This window comes from Acomys russatus, chromosome 26 (genome assembly GCF_903995435.1).
Source record: "Acomys russatus chromosome 26, mAcoRus1.1, whole genome shotgun sequence".
Lineage (NCBI taxonomy): Eukaryota > Metazoa > Chordata > Mammalia > Rodentia > Muridae > Acomys > Acomys russatus.
Window position 1 is genome coordinate 20,806,265 of NC_067162.1, and position 22,876 is coordinate 20,829,140.

The following is a 22,876-nucleotide window of genomic DNA, read 5'->3' on the forward strand; positions in this document are numbered from 1 at the left end:
ATATATAATGTGATCTGATGCCTAATAATAAATAAATAAATCTTTATAAGTATGTGACCATGCCTGGTGTTGGAAGGTCTTTGAGAGGAGTCAAAATCAGATGTTGCTATTCGCCTTCCACCTTGTTTGAGACAGGATTTCTTGTTCGTCACACTGGGAGTCAGGCTAAGGGCTTTCAGGGTCCTCCTGTCTCCATGTCTCATCTCCTCATGGAGCACTGGGATTACAGCCCTGTGTCTGATCTTTGTGGTCTGGGGGACCAAACCTTGGGTCTTCACACATGTGCAACAGGTACTTTGTCCACAACCCTAGCTTTGTGGTTTTTGAGATAGGGTCATGGGCTTCTCTCAGAAACCCTCCTGCCTCAGCCTTCTGACTGCTAGAATTACAGGTGTTACAGGTGTATGGCACCAGGACCACCCACCTAATATTTCAAGTACATTACACACACACACACACACACACACACACACACACACACACACACACAATCTGGGAGAGTTGATTTGAAGGGCTGAAGGTCCCACGTATCTTTGGGGATTGGCAAATTGTTTTTGTGGGGGTCACTTGTTTTCTTCCACTTTTTGTTGTTGTTTTGTTAAAGACTAGGCAGTGGTGACTTGTGCCTTTAATCCCTCGGGAGGCAGAGGCAGGCACCTCTCTGAGTTCGAGGCCAGCCTGTTCTACAGAGTGAGTTCCAGGACTGCCAGGGATAAACAGAGAAACCCTGGCTCAAAACAACACACACACACACACACACACACACACACACAAACACACATACACAAAAGACTAGATCTCACTATACTGTCCAGATGGTTTTGAACTCATGGGCCTAAGAAGCGGGGGTTGACGTGGAGAGGGGCACATCTTTGGTATGTAACACACAACACATATTGAGTATTTCAAACCATTTTAAAGTGTGATGTGCACTCATCAGCATTAAGCATGTTCAAACGTTTGTGCCACTACAGCTACCTCCAGAACTTTCTATTTTGCCTAATGTTATGTGACAAGACTTTTCCTGGGGAAATGCAACACATGCATCTACTTACCCCAGATAGGGAGCCCAAAGTACAGATGCCACTAAAGTCTGACTTGGTGAAGCCATGAGTCTTATTGGGGTTACCTACAGGAACAAGAATGATTAAAAAACAGCTACATCACCAAAGCCCATCCCAGCCTGGGTGACAGCTCACAAAACTGGGAACTTGAAGCATGCAGAGAACCTGCAGGCAGCTCAGCAGGTTGGAAACTGAGAAAGATAAGGAACGGTTATCTGTCCTGCGCTTATGGGAGGAGCTTAGGAGAAAGTCTCCTGCTGGGTCATATTCTGGGTACTGGGAGACTGTGGAGTCCTGAGTAGGTGGGCTTACCAAAGAAGTGACATTTCAAACAGCTCTTGGTGTGTGAGTAGGAGTTTCTGCGGTAGAGAAGTACAAAGTGGAAATATAGTCGGGGTCAGGTCATAGAACTCTTCGAGGAACTGTAAAGTCACATGGCGTGGTCGCTCTGCCTATGGGGAATAGTTTTGGAAAAGAGGTCCTGAAGGCCTTGTCAGGAGCCTGGGTTCAAACCTCAGGTGAGGTTCCCCATCTCCATCAGAAGCTCTTCCCAAGACCGCTGGTGACACAGTTGAGGTCATACGGCAAACAACCTCTGGAGAGCACCGCTGAGGGGACTTTACAAGTCTCTGGAGACCCACAGTTAGGGAGAGTGGCAGTCCCCTCTGAGTAGTTCCCCGCCTTTGGATCCTCCCATGGGGGGAAGTGGGACTTCTTCTTTCAGGACACAGAATGTCAGATTTGCTGGTGACTAAGATGTCTGAGTTAGTGGGTGGAGAGAGTGCTTAAGTACCCAGCCTTGCTGTGCTCTGGCCATTGGACACTTGGCTAGGACAGATACAGCATGGCCGGTCTGCGAGCTCCACTCCTAGTGGCTCTCATCTTTCTTGCTGTGGCACTGCAGACATCTGATGCAGGTGAGGCTGGGAAGCAGGAGGGTAGACGTCAGAGTGTCTGGGAAGAATCCCAGAGTGAGTCTGCTGTTGGCTCCTGTGGCTTTGGGCTAGCTCTGACACGTCTCTGGGCTAGCTCTATCAATTCCCAGGATCCAGGTATACCCATTTATAAACTGGGTAGTCAGAAAGGCTTGGCTTTTAGGATCTGCCTCAATTGGTTTTGGGGGTTGTGGTATGCAAGGCTTGGGGATCCTGCTGCCCAGACAGCTCAACTATAGAGGCTCTGGGAGCGGACACAGAGCCCACAAGGTATCAGGCTTGAGTTGGGGGAAAGTAAAATCTCTCTTATAAAGCTGGTCCTGCCCTCCCAACACCCAAGGTTTGCTCTGGAGCCTGTGGTTGAGACAGGGTCCTGATTTGCCTTTCCCATAGAGCTATCAACACTCCTGCTTTGGGCTGGGCAGGAGAAGGGTCTCCACAGTGGGAGTGAGGCAACTACAAGCAACCAGTTGTTGCTCCCACTAGCAGGTGTCTGGAGAGCCTCCATGTAGCAAAGTCCTGTGGAATTGGTATTCCCCTTCCATGGGCCTTGGAGGTGACAGGTGACTAGGGTCAGTCAGGGGCAAAGTGGGACTTGAACCAGGTCTGTGTTGTGACTGTCGTCACCCATCTGAGCCTTGATTCTAACTCTGCCACAGTCTCACCATGACCTTGGATGCTTGCCTTCCCATCTCTGATGTAGCTTCACCAGGGCACTGAGAAGAGGAAGGTGTAGCTCTAATTCTGTGTTGCATGAACGGGGTTGGGTGGGTCTGGAGCAGGACAGAGCATCCGACAAGCTCCTGGGAAGCTGGCGCTGTCCTCCACAGACTGCCCCAAGGTGAGCACAAACTGGCTCAGAGGACCTATTTAGGAGCCTGTTGATGCTCAGTCATTCTGAAACCACTTCCTGCGGCTCACGGTTACAGAGTGTATATGTTGTGCTTTAGTGGCATCTCGGAGGCTCCCCAGGTGGGGCGAATGAGGCCTAGAAAATATCCATCAGCGTGGAAGAGAACCTTTTCCCTATAGGTAGCCTGTGATCGGGGTTGGGGCTGAGGCTGGCCTCTTTATGCTCCAGTGAATGTCCCCTGGGTTCCCCTCCACTAGGTCCCTATGGTGCTAATGTGGAAGACAGTACCTGCTGCCAGGACTACATCCGTCACCCTCTGCCACCGCGTGTAGTGAAGGATTTCTACTGGACCTCAAAGTCCTGCCGCAAGCCTGGCGTTGTGTGAGTAGGGAGCCGGGGGCTTCGGGGCCTTGGAGGATGAGCCTGACAGGTGTGGCGCAAGGGTGAGCAGGTTGTATCAAGCTCCAACGCAAGAAGGCTTGGCTGGAAGAGATGGCTCAGCCAGGCTTGGGTTTTCTGAGTGCCAAATTGATGGTATCACTCAACAGATGTTCTTGGACATCTGTGATGTGACTTGAGGATGATAGCTGAATAGGTGGGTGCCACCCAAGCATGGCATGACACATGGGCAGCACGTAGCCACAGGCTGTTGGTGATTAGAAGCAGGCATAGGTATATAAACAACGTGCCTAGAGCCGCTCCCTTGCCAAGACATTCTGGGTCCTCCCAGTCCCCTGGAGCTCTTCAAGGTAGTCACTTTGGTCAGAGATATACTGTTAAGAGCCGACACCTACGGAGGGCTGCCCACATGCCCAGGCTATTCTGAACACTACCTGTGTGACTCGTTCAGTCTTTAAAGCAATTCCACAAGGAAGTTGGTTAGCCCAATTGTATAGGTGAGACCCAGGCCCAGCAAAGAAAAAGGGATTCAGGTTCAGCCAAGGGACGAGGACTCAGGCTTAGCAAAGGGATGGGAACCTAGGTTCAGCAAAGGGAATGGAAGCAGGCTCAGTCATGAAAAGCTTGGAGCAAGGTTTCCCAGGCTGCACCTGGAGGGTCTGTGTCCCTTCGGAGAGTTTTCTCTTGTGATTCTCCCCTCGTTGCTCACCTCTCCACCTGGCTGGAAGACCCCTAGTTCTGTGGCAGCCCTCTGGTGGTTTCTGCTCCCTTAGAGCCTGCTGCTAGCCACACCACCTATTGGATGGCTCTTGGATTTGGGGCCATATACCACCCCTTGGGTTCTATAATCTCTCCCTCCTCCCACAGCTGACTGCATCTCTTAGAGGTGTCTGCAAAGAAAAGCAGAGCAGGAACTCTCCCAAGGTTCTGACCCCTTCAGCTCTGAGACTTTCTTTTCACCTCAGTAGAGCTATAACCCCTTGTTTCCCAAGTGCAGAAAGGTCGTGTGAACATAACCCTTTAGCTAGAAACAGCCCTGTGCAGCAATCACAGTCCATGTGGTTCCCTTGCACACTGAGAACGTAGCATGAGCTTAAGGGTCTCTGCAGTATCACAGGGCCGCAACAGCAAGTGGAAAACACAGAGCTCATGGCCTATAACACAGGAGATGCCCGGTAAAAGATGTACTCTAGTGATACATGGACTCTGAGCCCAAAGGGACTTTAGAAAGAATACAGCTTGACAGAGTGGGAGACAGACGCACTAGGAGTAAGCAGCCTTGTGTAAACTGCCCAGGAAGCCAAGCTCAGGCTGGGTGTGGAGGCCCACATCTTTAATCCCAGCACTCGGGAGGCAGGGACAGGTGGATCTCCATGAGTTCAAGGCCAGCCTGGTCTATATAGTGAGTTCCAGGACAGCCAGGACTACATGGTGAGAGCCTGTCTAAAACAAACAAACAAACAAACAAACAAACAAACCAAAAAAAAGCCAGGCTTAGTGTTGCTGTTGTCCTTAGGCTCTTACTAATGGCGCAAGGACAGGTCAGGGATGTGGGGAGCCAGCAGCTCTCAGCTGTATGACTGGAAGGGTCCCACCACCAGCCAGCCTGTACCCACTTGATCAACTTCAGTTTTAGCGCCCAGGCCTGGCCTGGTACTTGCTGCAGCTGTGCCATTCAGGAGCCTTGGACCACACTTGTTGTATGTCTTAGTTTCTTTTCTAATTGCTGTGATAAAAATACTCAGACAAGAGTGACTTGGGGTGGGGGGAAGGTTTGTTTTAGCCCACAGACCATCACAGCAGGGAAGTCACCCAGGCAGCAGGAGCTTGAAGCAGCTGGTCACGTCTCACGCACACTCAGGAAACAGAGGGACAAACACAGATGCTCAGCTTGCTTTCTCCACTTCATATCATCCACGATCTCCTGGCCAGGGATAGCCCCGCCCACAGTTAAGATGGGCCATGCCTCACAGCACTTAAAATAAAATAATCCCCATGAGCATGCCCAGAGTTCTTCCAAGTGATTCTAGATACTCTCAATTGACAGTTAACTCTGCCATCACCACAGGGCAAACCTACTTCTCCACAAGATGCCCTAGGACTCCCAAAGAGGCCTGGAAGGGACATTCCTCAAGGTCTCACACTCCAACTTCCACCCCTAGATATATTTTATTCCTTCTTATATCCAGCCAAGTTTCTTTACATCGGTGGGTAGAATAGATGTACAGGGTCAGGGAGCACAGGGGCACAGGACACATAAAATTGATGCGAGAATTAAAGAACCCATTGTAAACAGGGCATGGATAAACTGCTCAGTCAGTAAAGGTGCTCACTGAGAAACCATGAGGACCCAAGTTCAGATTCTTGGCATTCATGAATTAAAAAAAAAAAAAAGCCAGATGTGGCTGCATGGGCCTGTCATCCCCAGTGCTGGGGATGCAAAGACAGAAAGACCTCTGAGCCTTGCTAGACAGCCAGTCTAGCTAAATTGGTGAGCTTTAAGTTCAGTGAGCTGTATTTAAAAATAAGGTGTATAGCAAGTGAGGGAGATACTCTGTGTTGACATCTGGTCTCTACATGCATGTGCACATCACACACACACATGCACACACACACACTGTAAAAAGCTGAGGCCATCTTCTGACACAATTCTATAGCACCTACCATGTGCTGTCGCCCTTAGTAGCACCTGCTTTCCTGAGCAGGTCAGTCTGTGTCCCGATGGCTTCATCAATCTCATGCAGCCGGGCAGGACTGTCACCCCCCATTTTACAGGTGTAGAAACCAGGGCTGAAAGAAATAACCTGACTTGCTAGCAAGGAGCAAAACTACAACCCAATCCAGCTAGGCCGGCTGCAAGGTCCATACTTTTGGCTACCAGCCTGCTAACGCTGCCACTTACTCCTCGGCATCTCTTCCAGTTTGGTAACCATCAAGGACCGCGATATCTGTGCCGACCCCAGGCTGTCCTGGGTGAAGAAGATACTCCGTAAGCTGGCCTAGTGAGGAGGACCTGATGACCGTGGGTGTGCTCACTCCAGGAAGCCTCAGCAAGCCCTATCCTTCTGCCGTCCCAGCAAGAGCCTTACTGACAACGCCGCCTTTGCTCGCCTCCATCCCTTGGCCTGTCACCCTGTCAGGCCTATGGTCCCTTCACCTTCCCTCCGGCCCTTCTAGCTCATTCTCACCCAACAGAGCAGCTGAGAGAGCACATTCTGGCCAGCTTTACCCACTGCCCCCTGCCTACTGCTTTAGATGAGACCAGGGCCCTTGTTTTGGTGCCCTGGCCCTGCAGACATGAGTGCCTTCTTTGTCCCCAGCCTTACCCCCCCCCCTTCTCTTCCTACATGTAGGGAAGACCCATATGCCTCAAGTATGTGCTACCCTGATCCACTTCCTGGGAGGCTGCTGATACCCAGAAAGTTATTCCTGCCATTTGCACTTGCCCAATGCCAATCACCTCCCAGGCTTCAATCAGTCCCAGTGGGCCTTCCACCTACTCTCAGTAGAATTCTGGGAATTGTAGGCTGGTCCACCAGGGCCCCAGGGTTAGGCTAACATCCCCACCAAAACTTCTTCTGTTTCTTGGTTTCTAGCATGGGGCAGGGAGTGCAGACGCCAGCATGGGTCAGGGAGCACAGAGGCAGGCTCAGAATCAGATCTCTGAAAGGAGCTGCAGACTCCATTAAAATAATGTTTCCTCCATCCCTGAGTACAAAGCAGTGTCTTGTCAACAGAGACTTGGGCTGTTGGAAAGGGGCTATGTAGGTCAAGTACGAAACCCTAAATTTAGCAAGAATCAACTTCCATCCCTCTTTGGGTCTTTTACTTATTCTGCCCCGACTCCTCCCCTGAATAGCTGACAATCAAATTCATGCTATGGTGTCAATGACTGCTGTGCCTTGGTATTATAAGCTCTAGTTATATTTATATAGGAAAAGAGGATAAATACATAGGAGGCCAAATAGGTGAACTGGAGAATTTTAGGAACTGGGGGCAGGGTGGGGCCATACAAAGTGATATTTTTCTTATCCTCAGAAAGCACCTGGCTATGGTAACCTCTGTGGGTGACATAGTTACATTAAAGAGCTTGGTTGGAAATTATTCTTGAGTGGTTGGGGCCAGACCAAGGTCTTAGGATTCATTTGTGCTTCCCAGGGGACAACAATGTCCTGGGGGTGGTGGTGGGAATAAATCTGCTTGTTCCTCCGGAAGGAATGTGGCCCAATTTAGCAGAGCGACTGGATTATGTAACCCTGAGGATGTTGCTTTTCCTCTCTGAGACTCAGATGACAGAAGATGGGAAGGCTCCACCCAAGCCACAAGGACTGACACTGTGAGCCACAGCTGTATCCAAGGCTCAAGTCCCTCTAGGACCCAGGAGGAGCATCTGGCCGACCTGGGGCACCATTAGTGCTACTGTGCCCGTTGCTTATGCACAGAACATCAAGGGCCCTGAGATCCACCTCCTTTAATATTTCTGGTTAAATAAATGTTCATCAACAGTGTCTGCCTTGGTTCCTTGGTATCATGGCCTGTGTCATTTACTAAAGAAGGCTTGACATTTAAATATAAAGCGACTTAGCACTTGGGAGGCAGAGGCAGGTGGATCTCTGTGAGTTCAAGGCCAGCCTGGTCTACAAAGATAGTTCCAGGACATCCAGGGCTATTACACAGAGAAACCCTGTCTCAAAAAAGCCTAAAAATAAATAAAAGTGACTTGCATAAGGTCACTCCATGAGTGGATACGAAGCTACACAAATACTGATTTAAAAAAAGCCAGGCATTTGTCCCCAAGCTCCCACTCCCCTGGCTTGGCCATGCATAAGATCACTGCTCATCCCCAGGTCCAGAGCTAGACATAGAAGTTCACCCAACAGAAGAGGTTTTTCTCATGTAGGCGCATCCAACATTCCCGATCAATGGACAGCCTCCCAGGTGGATATTCGGGGACCTAAGGCCTTCCTTCTTGGGCTCTTGCCCTCCTCTGGGGTCTTAATCCCTCCATGGAAGGGAAGGGAGTTACACTGACTCCTTGCGCTAGTGTTGTTAACTGTGCTGGCGAGAGGCTTCAACTAGAGTCTAGACTGAGGGCCCTTTTCCCTTCCCACATCCTTTATGGTCTTCCCTGACTTCTGCTTTTCCTCAGAAGAACTTGAAGAGACCCTTGTCCACAGAAGATATCCAGGTGGCCAAGAGTACACAGGAAAATATACTTAACATCACCATCCATTGGAGAAATGGGAATAAAACCCACACAAAATACAACGGAAAACCTAAGAGATAGCAAGTGTTGGCAAGAATGTGGAGAAATTTAAACTCTTGGGTACAAATGTTTGGAGTATGGACTGATGCAGCTGCTCTTGAAAACACTAACTGTTCTTCCAAAATTGAGTGGTGGAGTCATGTGACCCTACAGTTTTGCCTGTGGGTAATATTTATAGGTACAAACAAATTGAAAGCCGGATGCCAAAGAGACGTGTATACATCCGTGTTCATTGTAACACTCTTTGCAATTGACAAAAGGCGGGTACAACTTAAGTGTACACCAACAGAGGAATAGAGAACAGATATGCACAGCCACAGTAGAATGTTATTCAGCATTTATAATTTATTTACTTTTATTTTATGTGCATTGGTGTTTTGCCTGCATAGATGTCTGTCTGTGTGAAGATGTTGGGTCTGCTTGAGTTACAGACAATTGTGAGTCACCATGTGGGTGCTGCTAGAACTGAACCCAGGTCCTCTGGAAGAGCAGTCAGTGCTCTTAACCACTGAGCCATCTCTCCAGCTCCCTTTTTGTTTGTTTGTTTGGTTTTTGGAAAATGATGGTCATTAGAGGCAGAGGGAAGCAAGAGCCAGTCTTTTTTTTCTTTCTTTCTTTCTTTTTTCTTTTCTTTTTTTATGGTTTCAGAGAGGGAAGAGAGAGTTCTGGAGGTGGACAGCTATGGTCAGCCAGAGTAATGTGTTAGAAGCCTCCACAAGAACCAACTAAGCAGTGAGTGGGGAGCACACAAAGCAAAGCCTGTGTAAAGGAAACGTCAAATGTGTCACTTCTGGAAGATGGCAATGGTGGGCCCAGGTGGTGAGGGTAGTAGGGCCCGGACTGGAACAGCATCCATGTGGACTGCCTGACCTGCTCCTGCCTGTAGTCTAAGAGTGCTAAGTCCAGGCCTCTGTAGAATGTTGAAAGCACTGAGACGTAAAGATAGTGGGCTTGGCCAGCCACCACAGGAGGCTGAGCAACTAAAGGACCAGATCAAAGATGCTCGAAAATCACACGCAGATGCGACTCTTGCGGATCACAAACAACATTGATCCGGGGGGAATAATCCAGATGTGGTGCCACCGAGGAGGCATCCGGCCAAGATTTATGCCATGCGCTGAGCACTGAGGCATAGGCTCCAGGCTTTGTCAGGTCCTCCCAGGATGGAAACTCATCATCTGGGACAGCCACACCACAAACAAGGTGCATACCATTCTCTCTTGCTCCTCCTGGGTCATGACCCATGCAGACACTCCTTCTGGGAATTATGTGGCCTGTGGTGGCCTGGATAACATCTGCTCCACTTACAATCTGAAAACTCCCTAAGGGAATGAGATTGTAAACCTGCAGAACATACAGATTATCTGCCCTGTTGCTGGTTCCTGGACGACAATCAGATAGTCATCAGCTCTGGGGAACATGGCACGTGCCCTGTGGGACATCAAGAAGACAGGCCATCAGACAACCATGTTAACTGGGCATACGGGGATGTCATGAGCCTGCCCTCTGACACCAGACTGTTGGTTCCGATTCCTTAATGATTCTACTTTCTTAGGGATTCATTAAAGGCATGTACCTCCCTTACCACCCAACTACCCTAAATAGGAAGGAAAAGAGATTAAGGGGAACAAGAATGAAACCTTCTGGGTATCAGTTTCCTCATGAAATTCCCGTGGTGTAATTCTCAGGAATCTAGCAGATCATCTATCCGACAGAAGAACCTGCACCGTCCGTGGACCAAACTTGGAGGTATCCATAGAGACCACCACAGCAAATCCTCAAACTCCCGGAGGCACCAGCGATGGAGTCTCCGATCTCCCTCTCAGGTTCCCCAATCTTCCTCACCACCTCCTCCTCCTCCAAATCGATGGTCATTTTTGCAATACAACACGCTGGGCCAGCACCAGCCCCTGTCTTTTGTCTTGGGCTAGTACTTCCTTTCTTATCAGTTTGTAGAGACAAAGTCCCAGTGGGGTCAAGCATCCCAAGACTGTTTTCACCTTGGGCCCAGACTAAGGCAGGATGGCATTTTCTTCACACCAGACTGTTTGTCTCTGTGCTTGCAATGGTTCATCCAAGCTCTGGGATGTCTGAGAAGGGATGTGCAGGCAGACCTTTCATGAGTCTCCCAGCAGTGCCGTGGTTTTTCCCCAATGGCAGTGCCTTTGGCACTGGCTCAGAGGCTATGTGCAGGGCTGTTCGACCTCTGCGCAGACCAGGAGCTCATAGCCTACTCCCATGACGACATCTGTGAGGCTACATCTGTATTCTTCTCCAAGAGTGGCTGCACCTCCTTCTCACTGAGGGGAGGTGTGTGTGTCTGAGTTGGATAGAAAAGCTATTGCTACCTCATTCTTCAAGGTCAGGATGGCCTTCCAGTCATTGTGGTATCCACCCGTGTGTCCTTAGTTCCAAGTCCTGAGTAAGCTGTCCCAGGACCGCCATGCCATCATCAGTCAGCCTCAAGTAGCTGAAGCAGTTGTGGTATCCAGCTGAGATACCTTCTCTGCCAGCTGCAAGTGCATCCCAGATGTTGCAGTTGCAGTTGTCTTTGTACTCAGTGAGGAGGAGCTTGGGTGAGGAGGAGGAGGGGAGAGGAAGGGAGAGGAAGGGAGGGGAAGGGTACACCTATTACTTCGTGGAAACCTGTCTCCATCCAAGCCTTCTGCATCCAAGGAAGGCCATTCTTACACCATGCAGATCTTCAAGATTTTCTTTTCTTTCTTTCTTTCTTTTTTTTTTTTTTCTCTGTGTAGCCTTGGCTGTCCTGGACTAACTTTTTAGACCAGGCTGGCCTCGAACTCAGAGCAATCTGCCTGCCTCTGCCTCCCGAGTGCTGGGATTAAAAGGCATGTGCCACTACCGCCCAGCTTCTTTTTTTTAAAGATTTATTTATTTTTGTTTTATATGCATTGGTATTGTTTTTAAATTATATTAGTAGTATTATCAGTAGGCCCGGCTACGATCAATCAAGACACAGGTACCTGTTATATTTCAGAATAGCCTTAGTTAACCAGGTATGGGATCCCTGCCTCAATCCTATGCCATCTGCTTTTATCCATTTCTATCACATTACCTCCCATCCATAATCCCAAATACTTGCTAATGTTCTTCATCTGGGCCAGATTCTCCACCCACACCGGCCATGTGCTTCTCTTCCATCTAACCCATTGGTGGCCTTCTACCCCTCTCCTCTCAGGACTCTCAGGTCTTCTTCCTCTTCTTCCCAGGATATCTCTCTCTCTCTCTCTCTCTCTCTCTCTCTCTCTCTCTCTCTCTCTCTCTCTCTCTCTCTCTCACACACACACACACACACACACACACACACACACACACACACACACACACACCCTTTGCAGGAAATTTAGCCACACTTTTATCTCTTTTGCCCTGCCCAGGTGGTGGGATGGCTTTTATTAATCAAAAAGTGGGTCACAGAGACAGTAAGCAGTAATTAGCATCAAAATATATCAGACCATCCCCCAACACATTGATGTTTTACCTGCATGTATGTCTGTGAAGGTGCCAAATCCCCTGGAGTTGGAGCTACAGACAGTTGTGAACTGCCATGGGGGTGCTGGGAATTGAACCCTAGAAGAGCAGCTAGTGTTCTTAACTGCTGAGCCATCTCTCCAGGCCGATCTTTGAGGTTTTCATGAGTTGTGTTCAGCAGTGGTGTTTGGACAGCAGTGTTCTACGAACCTTCCCCTCCTCCTGTTGCCTGCACTCCTCTTGGCAGCAGTAGTGCGATTCTGTTTTCTATAGCAGAAATTCTGTACAAACTTGTGCTGTGACTGTGCAGGAGGCTTGGATCTGGCAAAGGGAAAAAAACACAACGAAGCTCTTCTCTTTCCACCAAAGGACTGCAGAGGTCTCCGTACCTGTACCCTTTCCACTACTTGCATTTAATTTTAAAGTCAGTGTACTTCTAGGAGGCTGGGTGCAAGATAGACACTGTATTAAATTGCAGTGTTACTTAAGATGCACTAGTTTGATACGAAAAAAGAAAGCGCTATTTCGCAGGTGGACGATGCAACTTTGTAGCATTTAGCCACACATTTACTGGGAGGCAATGGGGTGTGCATTGGGGCTACTATAAACAAAAATTCTAAGACGTTCCCTGTGGTCTTCTGAGCAAAGGAAGGGTTTGCTTTATTGTTCTGTTTTGTTTGTTTGTTTTCTTTCCAAATTCCAGGGTTTAGATGCCCACCTAAGTGGCTTAAAACATGTTTTCTATTTTTTGTGTGACAGAGGGTCTTCCTATGCACCCAAGGCTGGTCTCGAGCTCCCCACCCTCCTGCCTCAAGCCCCTAAGAGCTGGGATTATGGTTGTCAATCACCACACAGCACACTCTGACCTCCCGTGGTCTTTTGTTTAGCATCTCTAGACGCCAATTGTTTTGTTTTGAGTTTTCCTGAGCTGAGACTCTGTTTCCTGTATGTCTGTGTTCACTAAAGCCAGGAGCTTGACCGCCACCCTTGTCATGCTTCTCAAAGCTTGTTGCAGGGGGCTGGAGAGATGGCTCAGCAGGTAAGAGTCTTAGCTGCTCTTCCAGAGGACCTGAGTTCAACTCCCAGCACCCACATGGCAGCTCACAACTGTCTATAACTCTAGTTCCAGGGGACAGGACACCTTCACAGAGACATACCTGTAGGCAGAACACGAGTGCACATAAAATAAAATTAATGTTTAAAAAAAAAGCTTGTTATCGCTCCAATTCAGTGGATTTTTACTCTTTCCAGCTTTCCATGTTAACAAAGGATTAGGGGAAGCACTTCATTCAATTGTTGGTGGGGGAAAAAAAAAAGAGTTAATGTATATGGTGCTAGGGATGTGGTTTTTTTTTTTTTTTTTTTTTAAGAGAAAACAAACACACAAAAAGTATGCAAGACTGTGGTCTGTGGATTAAAAGCAGTTTTACCTGATGCCTTAGATTCAATTTCTATTTATACTTGAGTCATCTGTGACTGCTGGCTAGAGAGAGAAGCCATGTGCTTCTGGATAGGATATGTGGTTTCATTTCCCTAAATATTAGGTAGGCTTTCTCACCTCAAAGCACCACATAAACTATGAGTGAAAACACTGCCCTTCCTATGCAAACACACACTGTGAAAGTGAATACCACCGACTCTAGGGTTTTTGAATCTGGCATTTGCTCTGCTTACCCAGGGAAACTGTTAAACAATGCCCATAACTACGAGCCCAGAGATATTTGGTTTTGGAAACCCTGGGGAAATTCTAATGTCTTCCTAAAGCTTTTTGGCGGGGGACACCATCCCTTCTGTCTGCAAAACCAGTTTCTCTCTGGATCCCAGGTCACTGGCTTCCATGAGAATTTAGTAGGCTCTAAGAGGCCCCTCAGTGATGGGATGCCTTCCCTCAGTATCCCCCACACTCACTATCTCTCCACACAGTGGTCAGTCTGCACTTCCCCCACTCCACAGCCGCACTGCTGTCTGCTGTCCGTGGCAGTTTCACCAACCTGTCTTCATGTAACAGTAACAGTAACAACAACAACAACAACAGCAGCAACAACAACAGCAGCAACAACAACAGCAGCAACAACAACAGGTATTGTCTGTTATTTTGGGTAACACTTTGTGGGCCTCGGTTTCTGCTCAGTTAGTAGAGTGCAAGCTTAGAATGTCCACAGCCCTAGGCGTGTTCCCTCTCTCTCTCTCTCTCTCTCTCTCTCTCTCTCTCACACACACACACACACACACACACACACACACATACACAAATACCCCCACTATATAATGATATGGGATGAAATGTACATTTTATACAAGTAAATTGATAGGTAAAGTGAAAATAAGAATAGGAGGTTGGGGCTAGAGAGATGGCTCAGAGGTTAAGAGCACTGGCTGCTCTTCCAGAGGTCCTGAGTTCAATTCCCAGCAACCATAGGGTGCCTCACAACCATCTCTAGTGAGATCTGGTGCTCTCTTCTGGTGTGCAGGTGTACATGCAGACATAGCATTGTATACCATAATAAATAAATCTTTAAAAATAAAAATAAAAATAGGAGGTTGAGGTGAGGCAGAGTCATGGACAGCCAGCATGGACTCACAGTCTATGGGCTGTGCCCTCCATTTGGCCAGTTAGAGTGAAGTGAGAAGGCCTAGGGGGTCGAGGAGCGGGGAGGGAGCCTGAAAAGGCTGTGACCCCAGATGGTCTCAGAGTCACCCTCAGTGTGACTGGAGGACCCCTCCTCCTCGTTTCCTCATCCTGTACAATTTAAAATTGCTTCCCTAGTCATCCCTTAGCTCAAAGTCATCACCATCTTCCTGTCCCCTGTGTCATAACCCCCATCCCCCACCCCAGCCACACACCCCAGCTCTCATCATTTGGCTGTGGTCCAACTGCAGCCTCCCTCCAGCCCCTTCCTCGGAGCCCCTGGTGTAGATAGCCCTCTTGTTGTGAAGGGGTCAGCACCCTCATCTGCAGTCGGCTCTCCCCTCGCCTTGATTAGAACCCTGCCTGTAAACCTGGTGGCCCTGCACACCTGGCAAGAGCAGACAGAAGGATTTCAAACTCAAGGGAGCCTGGATTATGTAGTGAGTTGTGGACCACAGCCTGGACTCCACAAGGGAAAGATGAATGGGAGAATGAACAAACAAGCCTGACCGTGCACATATTGCGGGGCTAGGGCATTCCCCAAAGTTTGTGAGTCATAGGACAACAATACTTCTACAAGTATTGGTTGGAATCAATCCATCCACCTGCCACTCCATCTAGTCCATCAACAGGAAAAGGAGACCTGGTGGCACTCAGAGGAAGGACAGCAGGTTACCAAGAAGAGACTTGATACCCTATGAGCATATACAGGGGGAGGTAATCCCCCTCAGGAACAGTCATGGGGGAGGGGAATAAGGGGAAAATGGGAGGGAGGGAAGAATGGGAGGATACAAGGGATGGGATAACCATTGAGATGTAACAAGAATAAATTAATTTAAAAAATAAGTAGAAAAAAAGAAGAAAAAAAAAAAAAAAAAAAAAAGGAAAAGTGAGCGTTCTGCTCATACGCACCTCACAGCGTTACTCACACCAGCGTCTTGCCTTGAATTCTGGGTCTCATCCAACATGCTGGTTAAAGTTCTGGTTTATAGGAAGCACACAGGATAAGGGGGAAATTAGATGACTCATAAGGAAGTAACCAGATAAGATAGAATGAGAACATTGTACAAACAATGGTCTTGGCTCTCAGAAAGGTCGATGTCATAAAAATAAAAACACAGAGTGGTCTTCGAGGGCTAATGAAAACTAACTGCCTGCAGTGCACACTCCGCCGATGATAGCCTAATTCAAGAGATAAAAGCAGGAGTTGTCAACTTGGCTGGGTATTCCAGCACGGGTGAAGCTGAGGCAGGTGACTTATGAGTTGAAGGCTTACTGGGACTGTATATCAAGACCCTGTGAAAGGGGGGGAGGGGAGGAGGGGCAGGAAAGAGAGGTAAAGAAGGGCTGGAGAGATGGCTCAGTAGCTAAGAGCATGCTGCTTTTACAGAGGACCTGGGTTTGGTTCCCAGTGCCCACACCACACAGCTCACAAGCACCTGTAAGCCCCTCTCCAGGGATCCTACACTTTTTACTAGCCCCAACAGGTGCCTGCGCAAAGGTGGCACATACACACACAAACATACACATAAATAGAAATTAATCCTAAAATAAAGAAAGAAGAAAGATTAAAAAAAGAAAGTAAGAAAAGGCTTTGACACAGAGAAGGAGAAAGAAGAAAACATTTGGGGACAAATTTGAATGTGAACCGGGTGTTAGATGATGGGGGGGAGGTGAGAGGGGAGCTACTGTCAATTCTGTGAAGTGGAAGAATTGTAATTGTATTATACTTGCAGATGAAAATGGAGGTGCACACTGTTCTATTAGGGGCAAAATGTCAAGTAGACAAAATTTACTTTGCAATAGTTTGGCCAAGAAAAATAAAAAAAAATGAAGTGAATATGAAAAACTTCGACTGTTGACTCTTGGGGCTTATTTTATGTGATGTTGGCGATGGAACCCAGGGCTTTGTACAGGCTAGGCAAGCACTCTATCAAATAAATCATACCGCTAGCCCCATCCTTTCCTTCCTTCCTTCCTTCCTTATTTATTATTTATTTATTTATTTATTTATTTATTTATTTATTTATTTTTACAATCTGGGAATGGAACCCATGCCCTCACATATGCCTGCCAAGTGCACTAAATACTGAGTTACACTACCAGCGTGCTGACTTCTTATTTCCTGCCTCAGCCTCACAGCCTGAGAGAGTCCTTGGGAGGCCTTCTATCTTCCTCCCGCTACTGACCTGGGGCTCATTGAGACCAAGAATTATGGCTTATTTGGTTACCTCTGAGTCTCTTTGCCTTAACCACGGTCCCAACCACACAGGAGGACTTTGTAAACACTAACACTCTTGCATGTTGGGCACTGAGAAAGCTCTTAGTTTTCTTCACTGCCCCGGGACTAGCATCCCATTGTGTAGACGGGAACACTGCAGTACAACGACAGTCAGTAACCTGCCCAAGTGAGACTGTTAGGAGTGACAGAATTGTGCTCACGTTGAGTTTGGTGGGTCTGAAAGCTTGACTACTGCCTCCAAACCAGACTCGACAGTTACTCCTTGAAACCTTGATGAGATGGATGGGTGGGAATGACTATTTGTAAGCAAGAAGCTGGACCTGGAGGGAGCACGGGCCGTCCCTGCAACTGAACAAGTCAGAGCGGAGCTGGTTTGTCTTTTCACCCACTGTGTAGGCATTCAGGCGCATGCTTATCAAATGGTTCCTTGCCAAGGGATGGAGACTCAGACCCAAGAGACAGCTAGCTGGGTTAACCCATCCTTCTTCACTTACTACCCAGTTATCGTCAGCTTCCCCATCCATCAAGTGGGCCACCACAGGGATAGATATCAGTTTTAGACCCTGGGTTTGTTGTCATGCCTTTATGGGTTTATCGTGGAAAACCCTTAAGTTTTGCTTTGTATTAGGGATAGACTCCAGGCTAGGTGAGTGCTGTACACCTCCAGTACCACGGGAAACCTTATTAGAGAGCGCCTGGTTCAGATTAAGTTAGTATCTCTGGCCGGGCGGTGGTGGCGGTGGTGCACACCTTTAATCCCAGCATTCGGGAGGCAGAGGCAGGTGGATCACTGTGAGCTTGAGGCTAGCCTGGTCTATAAAGCAAGTCCAGGATAGTCAAGGCTACACAGAGAAACCCTGTCTCAAAAAACCAAAATAAATAAATAAATAAATAAAAAGTTAGTATCTCTTTCCTAATTTCACAGAATCTAGACATTGCGCAATAACCCCAGAGCTGGGTTTGCATCCTGCATGTCTTTCCCTTCCCTCCAGGTTCTCCGCTTGGGCACACCCTGGAGTCAGGAGTTCCAAGCTTCCATTCCCAGGTCCTTCTCCCTTACACATGCAAGTGTTGCTTTCCCATAATGCTCCCTGTGTCCCCCTACCCTGCCTTGTCTGCTCCCTCTTCTTTCTCTCTTTCCTGTGCTCTCTCTGCCCCCCACCTCTTCTTAGCCTATCTACTGTTCTTGCTCTTACCTGGCCTAGCACAAAGAAGCCTAGACCTCCAGGTTTTCGTTTGTTTGGTTTTGGTTTTTTGTTTTTTTGTTTGAGCCACACTGACCTAGAAGTCACTATGTAGCCCAAGTTAGACTTGAACTTCAGACAACCCTCCCTCAGTCTCTTTAGTGTTGAGATTACAAGTATGACATAGCATACCTGGCCTGGCTGCCCCCCCCCACCCTCACCCCGTTTTTAATCACTCCTTGTGCTTCCAACTTCTTATCTGGCCAGGTGAGGGCAGATCCTCTGGGCCCCAGTGGACATTGACCCCTGCCAAGGGAACCACCCCCAACATTATGTGTATCCAACTTCACCCAGCCCCACCCCAGATGCCAACTCTGCTTTAGTTGGTAGCAGGAGAGGGCAAGAGGCCCTCTGGTGTAGTAGCTGCAGCCTCCGCCTGGCCTAACCTAGACCAGGCTGGCTGTGGTCCAGCTGGCTCCATAGCCTGGGATACTTTTCTAGACAAACTGGTTTTTCCCTCTGGCAGGTAGCCCAAAAAGAGTAGTGCAGTTCATTCCCAGCCCAGAGGCTGAGGAGGCTCTAGCTGACTGTTCTAGACTCCCAAGATTGTATCCCCCGAGTCAGAGAAGCCTGTTGTGAAAGTAAAATGTGTGCAGTACCCACACAGCCTTGCTTCATCTCCTAAAAAAACAAACAAAAAAAAAACTTCTGGAGGATTAGAACCGGAAGCTGAGTTAGCCAGACTCTCGGTACAGTGGGGAGAGCTGCTCTGATGGGAGGCAGGACCTCTCCAAGGCTCTGTACTAGCGTCCAAGGAGAGCCCAGAGGCCCAAAGCTCCGAGGTTAAGTTCACGGATGTCCTGCTACTGGAGTTTGCAGAAAGCAGAGCTGGCAGTGGGTGCAGCAAAGGCTAGAGTGGGCAAACAACAGCTAAGGAGGCTTGGAAGCCCTCCATGCCCTGGCAGGCCTGATTCTGTTGTCTTCTCTTGTGTGGTCCTGATAAGTTTTCCACCTCAAAGCTCTGTCTAATCTGGAACAATCTCTCCTCTCTCTGGGCCTCGGTTTACCTATATATAGGAGGCAGGCCTGGATCATTCTTTCAGCAAACTCTTGTTTGCCAGGCTCTGTGTTGAACCCAGCAGATGTCTTGGTTGAAATGTAGCCCGGAGTAGTGGCACACGCCTTTAATCCCAGATAGCTGTGAGTTCGAGGCCAGCCTGGTCTATAAAGCGACTCCAGGACAGCCAAGGATACACAGACAAACCCTGTCTCGAAAAACCTAAAAGAAGAAAGAAAAATGTATCTGGAGGTTTTAAGGAGTGAAGGCTTGGTTTCTGCATCACATGAGTGAAAGACTCCGTCTGCCCCCAGATCAAGGAAGGGCTTGGCAGCTCCAGCCTGGAGGAGCCCAGCGCTCTGCATGTCCCTGCCTCAGTGTTGGCTTAGATAAGACCTAGGCTTTCCGGGGAAGGTGGCCCTGCTGCCCCCAAGTTCCCGCCGCTCTCCTCCCGCAAAGGAGCTCAGTGCTGGACTGCAGCGCGACTGGTGCCTTGGCAACCTGGGAGGAATCCAGCTGCAGCTACAGCTCTCCCCTCCCACCGCCTCCTACTGCGGGCGCCGGGGGCGGAGGCTGCTAGGCAGCCCCATTATAAAAAGCAACCGAGGCTAGCGGCAGAGGCACTTGAGCTGCGACACGGCCCAGGCTTCTGGCCCGCTGAATTCCTGCACTCCAGCCATGGCTCCCTCGCTGCTCGCGTGGCTGCTGCGCCTGGCCGTGTTCTTCTATCTGTGCACCCTGCTGACGGGTGAGTGGGTCCTGACCCTGCCTTGAGAGAGGAGGGAGAGGTGTGTTGGGGTGCAGACTACATCTCCCTGGAGGAAATAGGACTTTGCTGGTCCCGGCTATCCAAGTGGCTACTGGGGCTGGGGGGGGGGGGGGGTGGGGGATAGCTTGGAGGGTCTGTGGAAGGCACAAGGTGTGTGGAGAGGAGAGTGAGGGCTGGGAGTCACCTGAGCAGGCTCCTGGTGAGCGGACAAGAGCTGATTTCTTCCTACTGAGGTTAACTATAACCTGTCTGAGACCTGGACAGGGGCCAAGGAAGTCAGGACTTTTCTCTGTCCTGTTGTTCAAGGCCCCCTGCAGTAGTTAAGGTCAAGGTCACTGCAGCTCATGGATGGGGCTTGTCTCTGTATTGGCATGTATCTTGTCCCTCTTCCAGTGTCTTCCCCCATCATCCTGGCCACCTCCAAACCCAAGCTTAGAAAATACTTCATCTCCACGGGCTTGCTTTCTGGAATCCACAAGGTGTAGACATTCCTAGGGACATGGAGAAGATGGAGACCCAGAGATAGACCGTCCATCTGAGGATGCCCAGCCAGCACACAGGGCAGGAGAGACAATGGAGGAAAGAGCAGCAGGCTTGCCCACCGCTCTCTGTTGGGCATCTCACCTCTGCTAACCTCTCGAGCCCCGTCTTCAGGGAGGGCCCAGGCTATTTGGCAGGTCGACCCTCAGAGAAGGTGGCACTTTGTTTAGGGCACACAGCGAAACTGGGAGACTAAGAGCCAACCCCCAGCTTCCATGGGTATCTCCATGGAACTAAATCACCATGCCACAGGAAGCTGGTGAGTGAGTGGGTGGGGGGTGAGTGGGTGGGAGAAAATTGTGCCTAGCTTTCTGCTGTCGGAACCCTGGCCCTCAGGCCTGAGATATTTGGGGACAATGAGCATTGAGAAGTGGAAATCAAATGGAGGTAGCTTTGCCATCCCCTCACTGTGTGTCCCTGAGCTGGGTCTTGACTTCTCTGGTCTCAACTGCTTTACCTGTCAATGTTGCTGCCATTGTCCAGAAGGCTCCAGGGTCTAGGCATGCATTTTGGAAGGTGTATGTGTGTGTTGGTGTGTGTGTGTGTGTGTGTGTGTGTGACTTTTACTAAGCTTGAAGGAAAATCCTAGGTGAGGCTGGAAAGGAGACCCTGAATGTTTAAGGTCTGAGGACCCTAGTTATGGTTGCTGGCTTTGCTAGGAGAAGAAGGGCATGATGTAGCCCTGGAGAGCCTGTTTCCTTTCCTCCTGAATGAGGTATTTAGCTAGGTCCACCCTGGAGCTCCCCAGCTCTCAGGCTTTAGGGCCGCCGCAGGATTGTGCGTGGCTGGTGCTGGCTGGTGCAGGGCATCTGCGTCAGTCCCCAAATGTGGGTCTGCAGGGCTGTGTCAGGCGATCCACTCGCTCAGTGCTTTATGTAACAAACCTGCAAGTGCAAGTTAGAGCAGGGAAGACTGCTGCACAGCGCTGACGCATTCACTCCCACTCAAGTCTCAGCAAGAAAGAGAAAGGGGGGGGGGGAGAGATCTGCTTTCAGCTGTTCCAGCCTGCTTCCCCCCATCCTCAGTGGGGGCGGAGGGGGGCAGGGGCGGACAGCTTCAGTGTCAGATAGGGGGCCCTGTGGATTTAATTAGAAGCTCCTCCACTTCTCTGTTGGTTGAGGGCTTTATATGTCACGAAGCGCTTTAGCATGCATCTTGCCCATTCATTTGGCACATGCAGCATGACACCTGCTGTGTGGCAAGCTCGTTTCTTGGGTGCTTGGATCACAACAGTGAATGAAGGGGCCAAGCAAGGAGCTCAGCTCTCGGGGTGCTGAACTTTGACTGCAGTGCCCAAAAATAAACCAGTAAGCCATTTGGTCTATTAGAAGGAAAACAAAACAAAAACATAAGAATGAGAAGGGGAGGACTTAACCTGTGTTGTTTGCTCGGCTTTTGTTTTGTTTCGTTGTCTTTCCATGTAGCCCAGGCTGGCCTCAAACTCATGGTCCTCCTCTCTCAGCATCCTGGGAGACGGCTATAGGAAGCGAGCTGCTCCATGCACATCGTGTTGACACTCTCTATGGGAAAAAGGTCAGGGAATGGATGAGCTCTCTCTAGGGTGATTGGTCTCCCAGGTGATATTTGGCAATTTCCAGAGACTTATTATTATTATTATTATTAATTATTATTATTACAAATGCCCCAATATTTTCAGCTTCTGGTGGAGAGTAACCAGCCTCCACAACAGAGAATGAGGAGGTTCAAAATGTGAACAGTGTGGCCACTGAGAAAAGCGGCCTCGAGGGCAGAATGCCCCAGCCATTAAAAACATCTAATCTCTAGGCACTCCATACTGTCATGTCCATCTTAAAGATGAGAGAAAAAAGGGAGCTGAAGGCTCAAGCTCTCTCTGTTATTATACCCAGGACCCGGTGTGCCTTGGCAGTCCTTAAGGGGCAACCTGAAGCATACTTCTCCTGGGAAGCCTCCTCTGATTACTCCTCACATTTGAAAGTCATCTCACATTCCTATAAATCTTAGTATGTTTGAGAATGGCCAGAGTGTGGGGCCTTACCAGGATTACGCAACTGGACTGTCTAGGAAGGAAACCAGCTCTGCCACGAATAGACTGTGTTCTGGGCGAGCGGCTGAACCCTTTGATCTTCAGCTTCGGCATCCATCTGTGAGAAGATGATAACAACATGTCCTGTGCAGAGATTGGGTGCTAACAAGAGCAGATGTGTGTGCGCTGAACACAGGGTCTGAAACACACAGTCGGCGGCGCTCAGCGCCTCATCTACATCATTTGTGTCTTACCCGGCTGTGGATCTGGGATCATTCTGAAGGCAGAAGCAGCCCCCCCCCCCCATTTACAACACCCCACCCCCACCCCCAGGTCTCAGAGACACACAGCTCAGGGCCTGGCAAGAGGGAGGAGCCAGCACTTGGTTGCCTCAGTAAACAGTTCAGCCCTGTGCAGGAGGGTACGCTCAGGGTTAAAGAC

The 22,876-nt window shown here is 49.2% G+C and overlaps 2 protein-coding genes and 1 pseudogene across 2 annotated transcripts in view; all 3 read left to right on the plus strand.

Annotated features, from left to right (window-relative positions):
* The window catches only part of Cx3cl1 (C-X3-C motif chemokine ligand 1), a 170,688-nt gene that overhangs the window by 140,377 nt on the left and 7,435 nt on the right, over positions 1-22,876 (plus strand). Inside the window, exon 2 of the mRNA XM_051168799.1 lies at positions 19,757-19,869. Coding sequence (XP_051024756.1) covers positions 19,800-19,869 — 70 coding nt within the window. The 5' untranslated portion in view covers positions 19,757-19,799. The remainder of the gene's footprint in view (positions 1-19,756; positions 19,870-22,876) is intronic.
* Ccl22 (C-C motif chemokine ligand 22) lies at positions 1,909-6,317 on the plus strand. Its single transcript, XM_051168798.1, has 3 exons — positions 1,909-1,981; positions 3,110-3,233; positions 6,173-6,317. Exons 1-3 carry the CDS (start codon positions 1,909-1,911, stop codon positions 6,252-6,254), a joined length of 279 nt encoding a protein of 92 aa, XP_051024755.1. The 3' UTR covers positions 6,255-6,317.
* LOC127209674 (guanine nucleotide-binding protein G(I)/G(S)/G(T) subunit beta-1-like) lies at positions 9,435-10,014 on the plus strand (annotated as a pseudogene).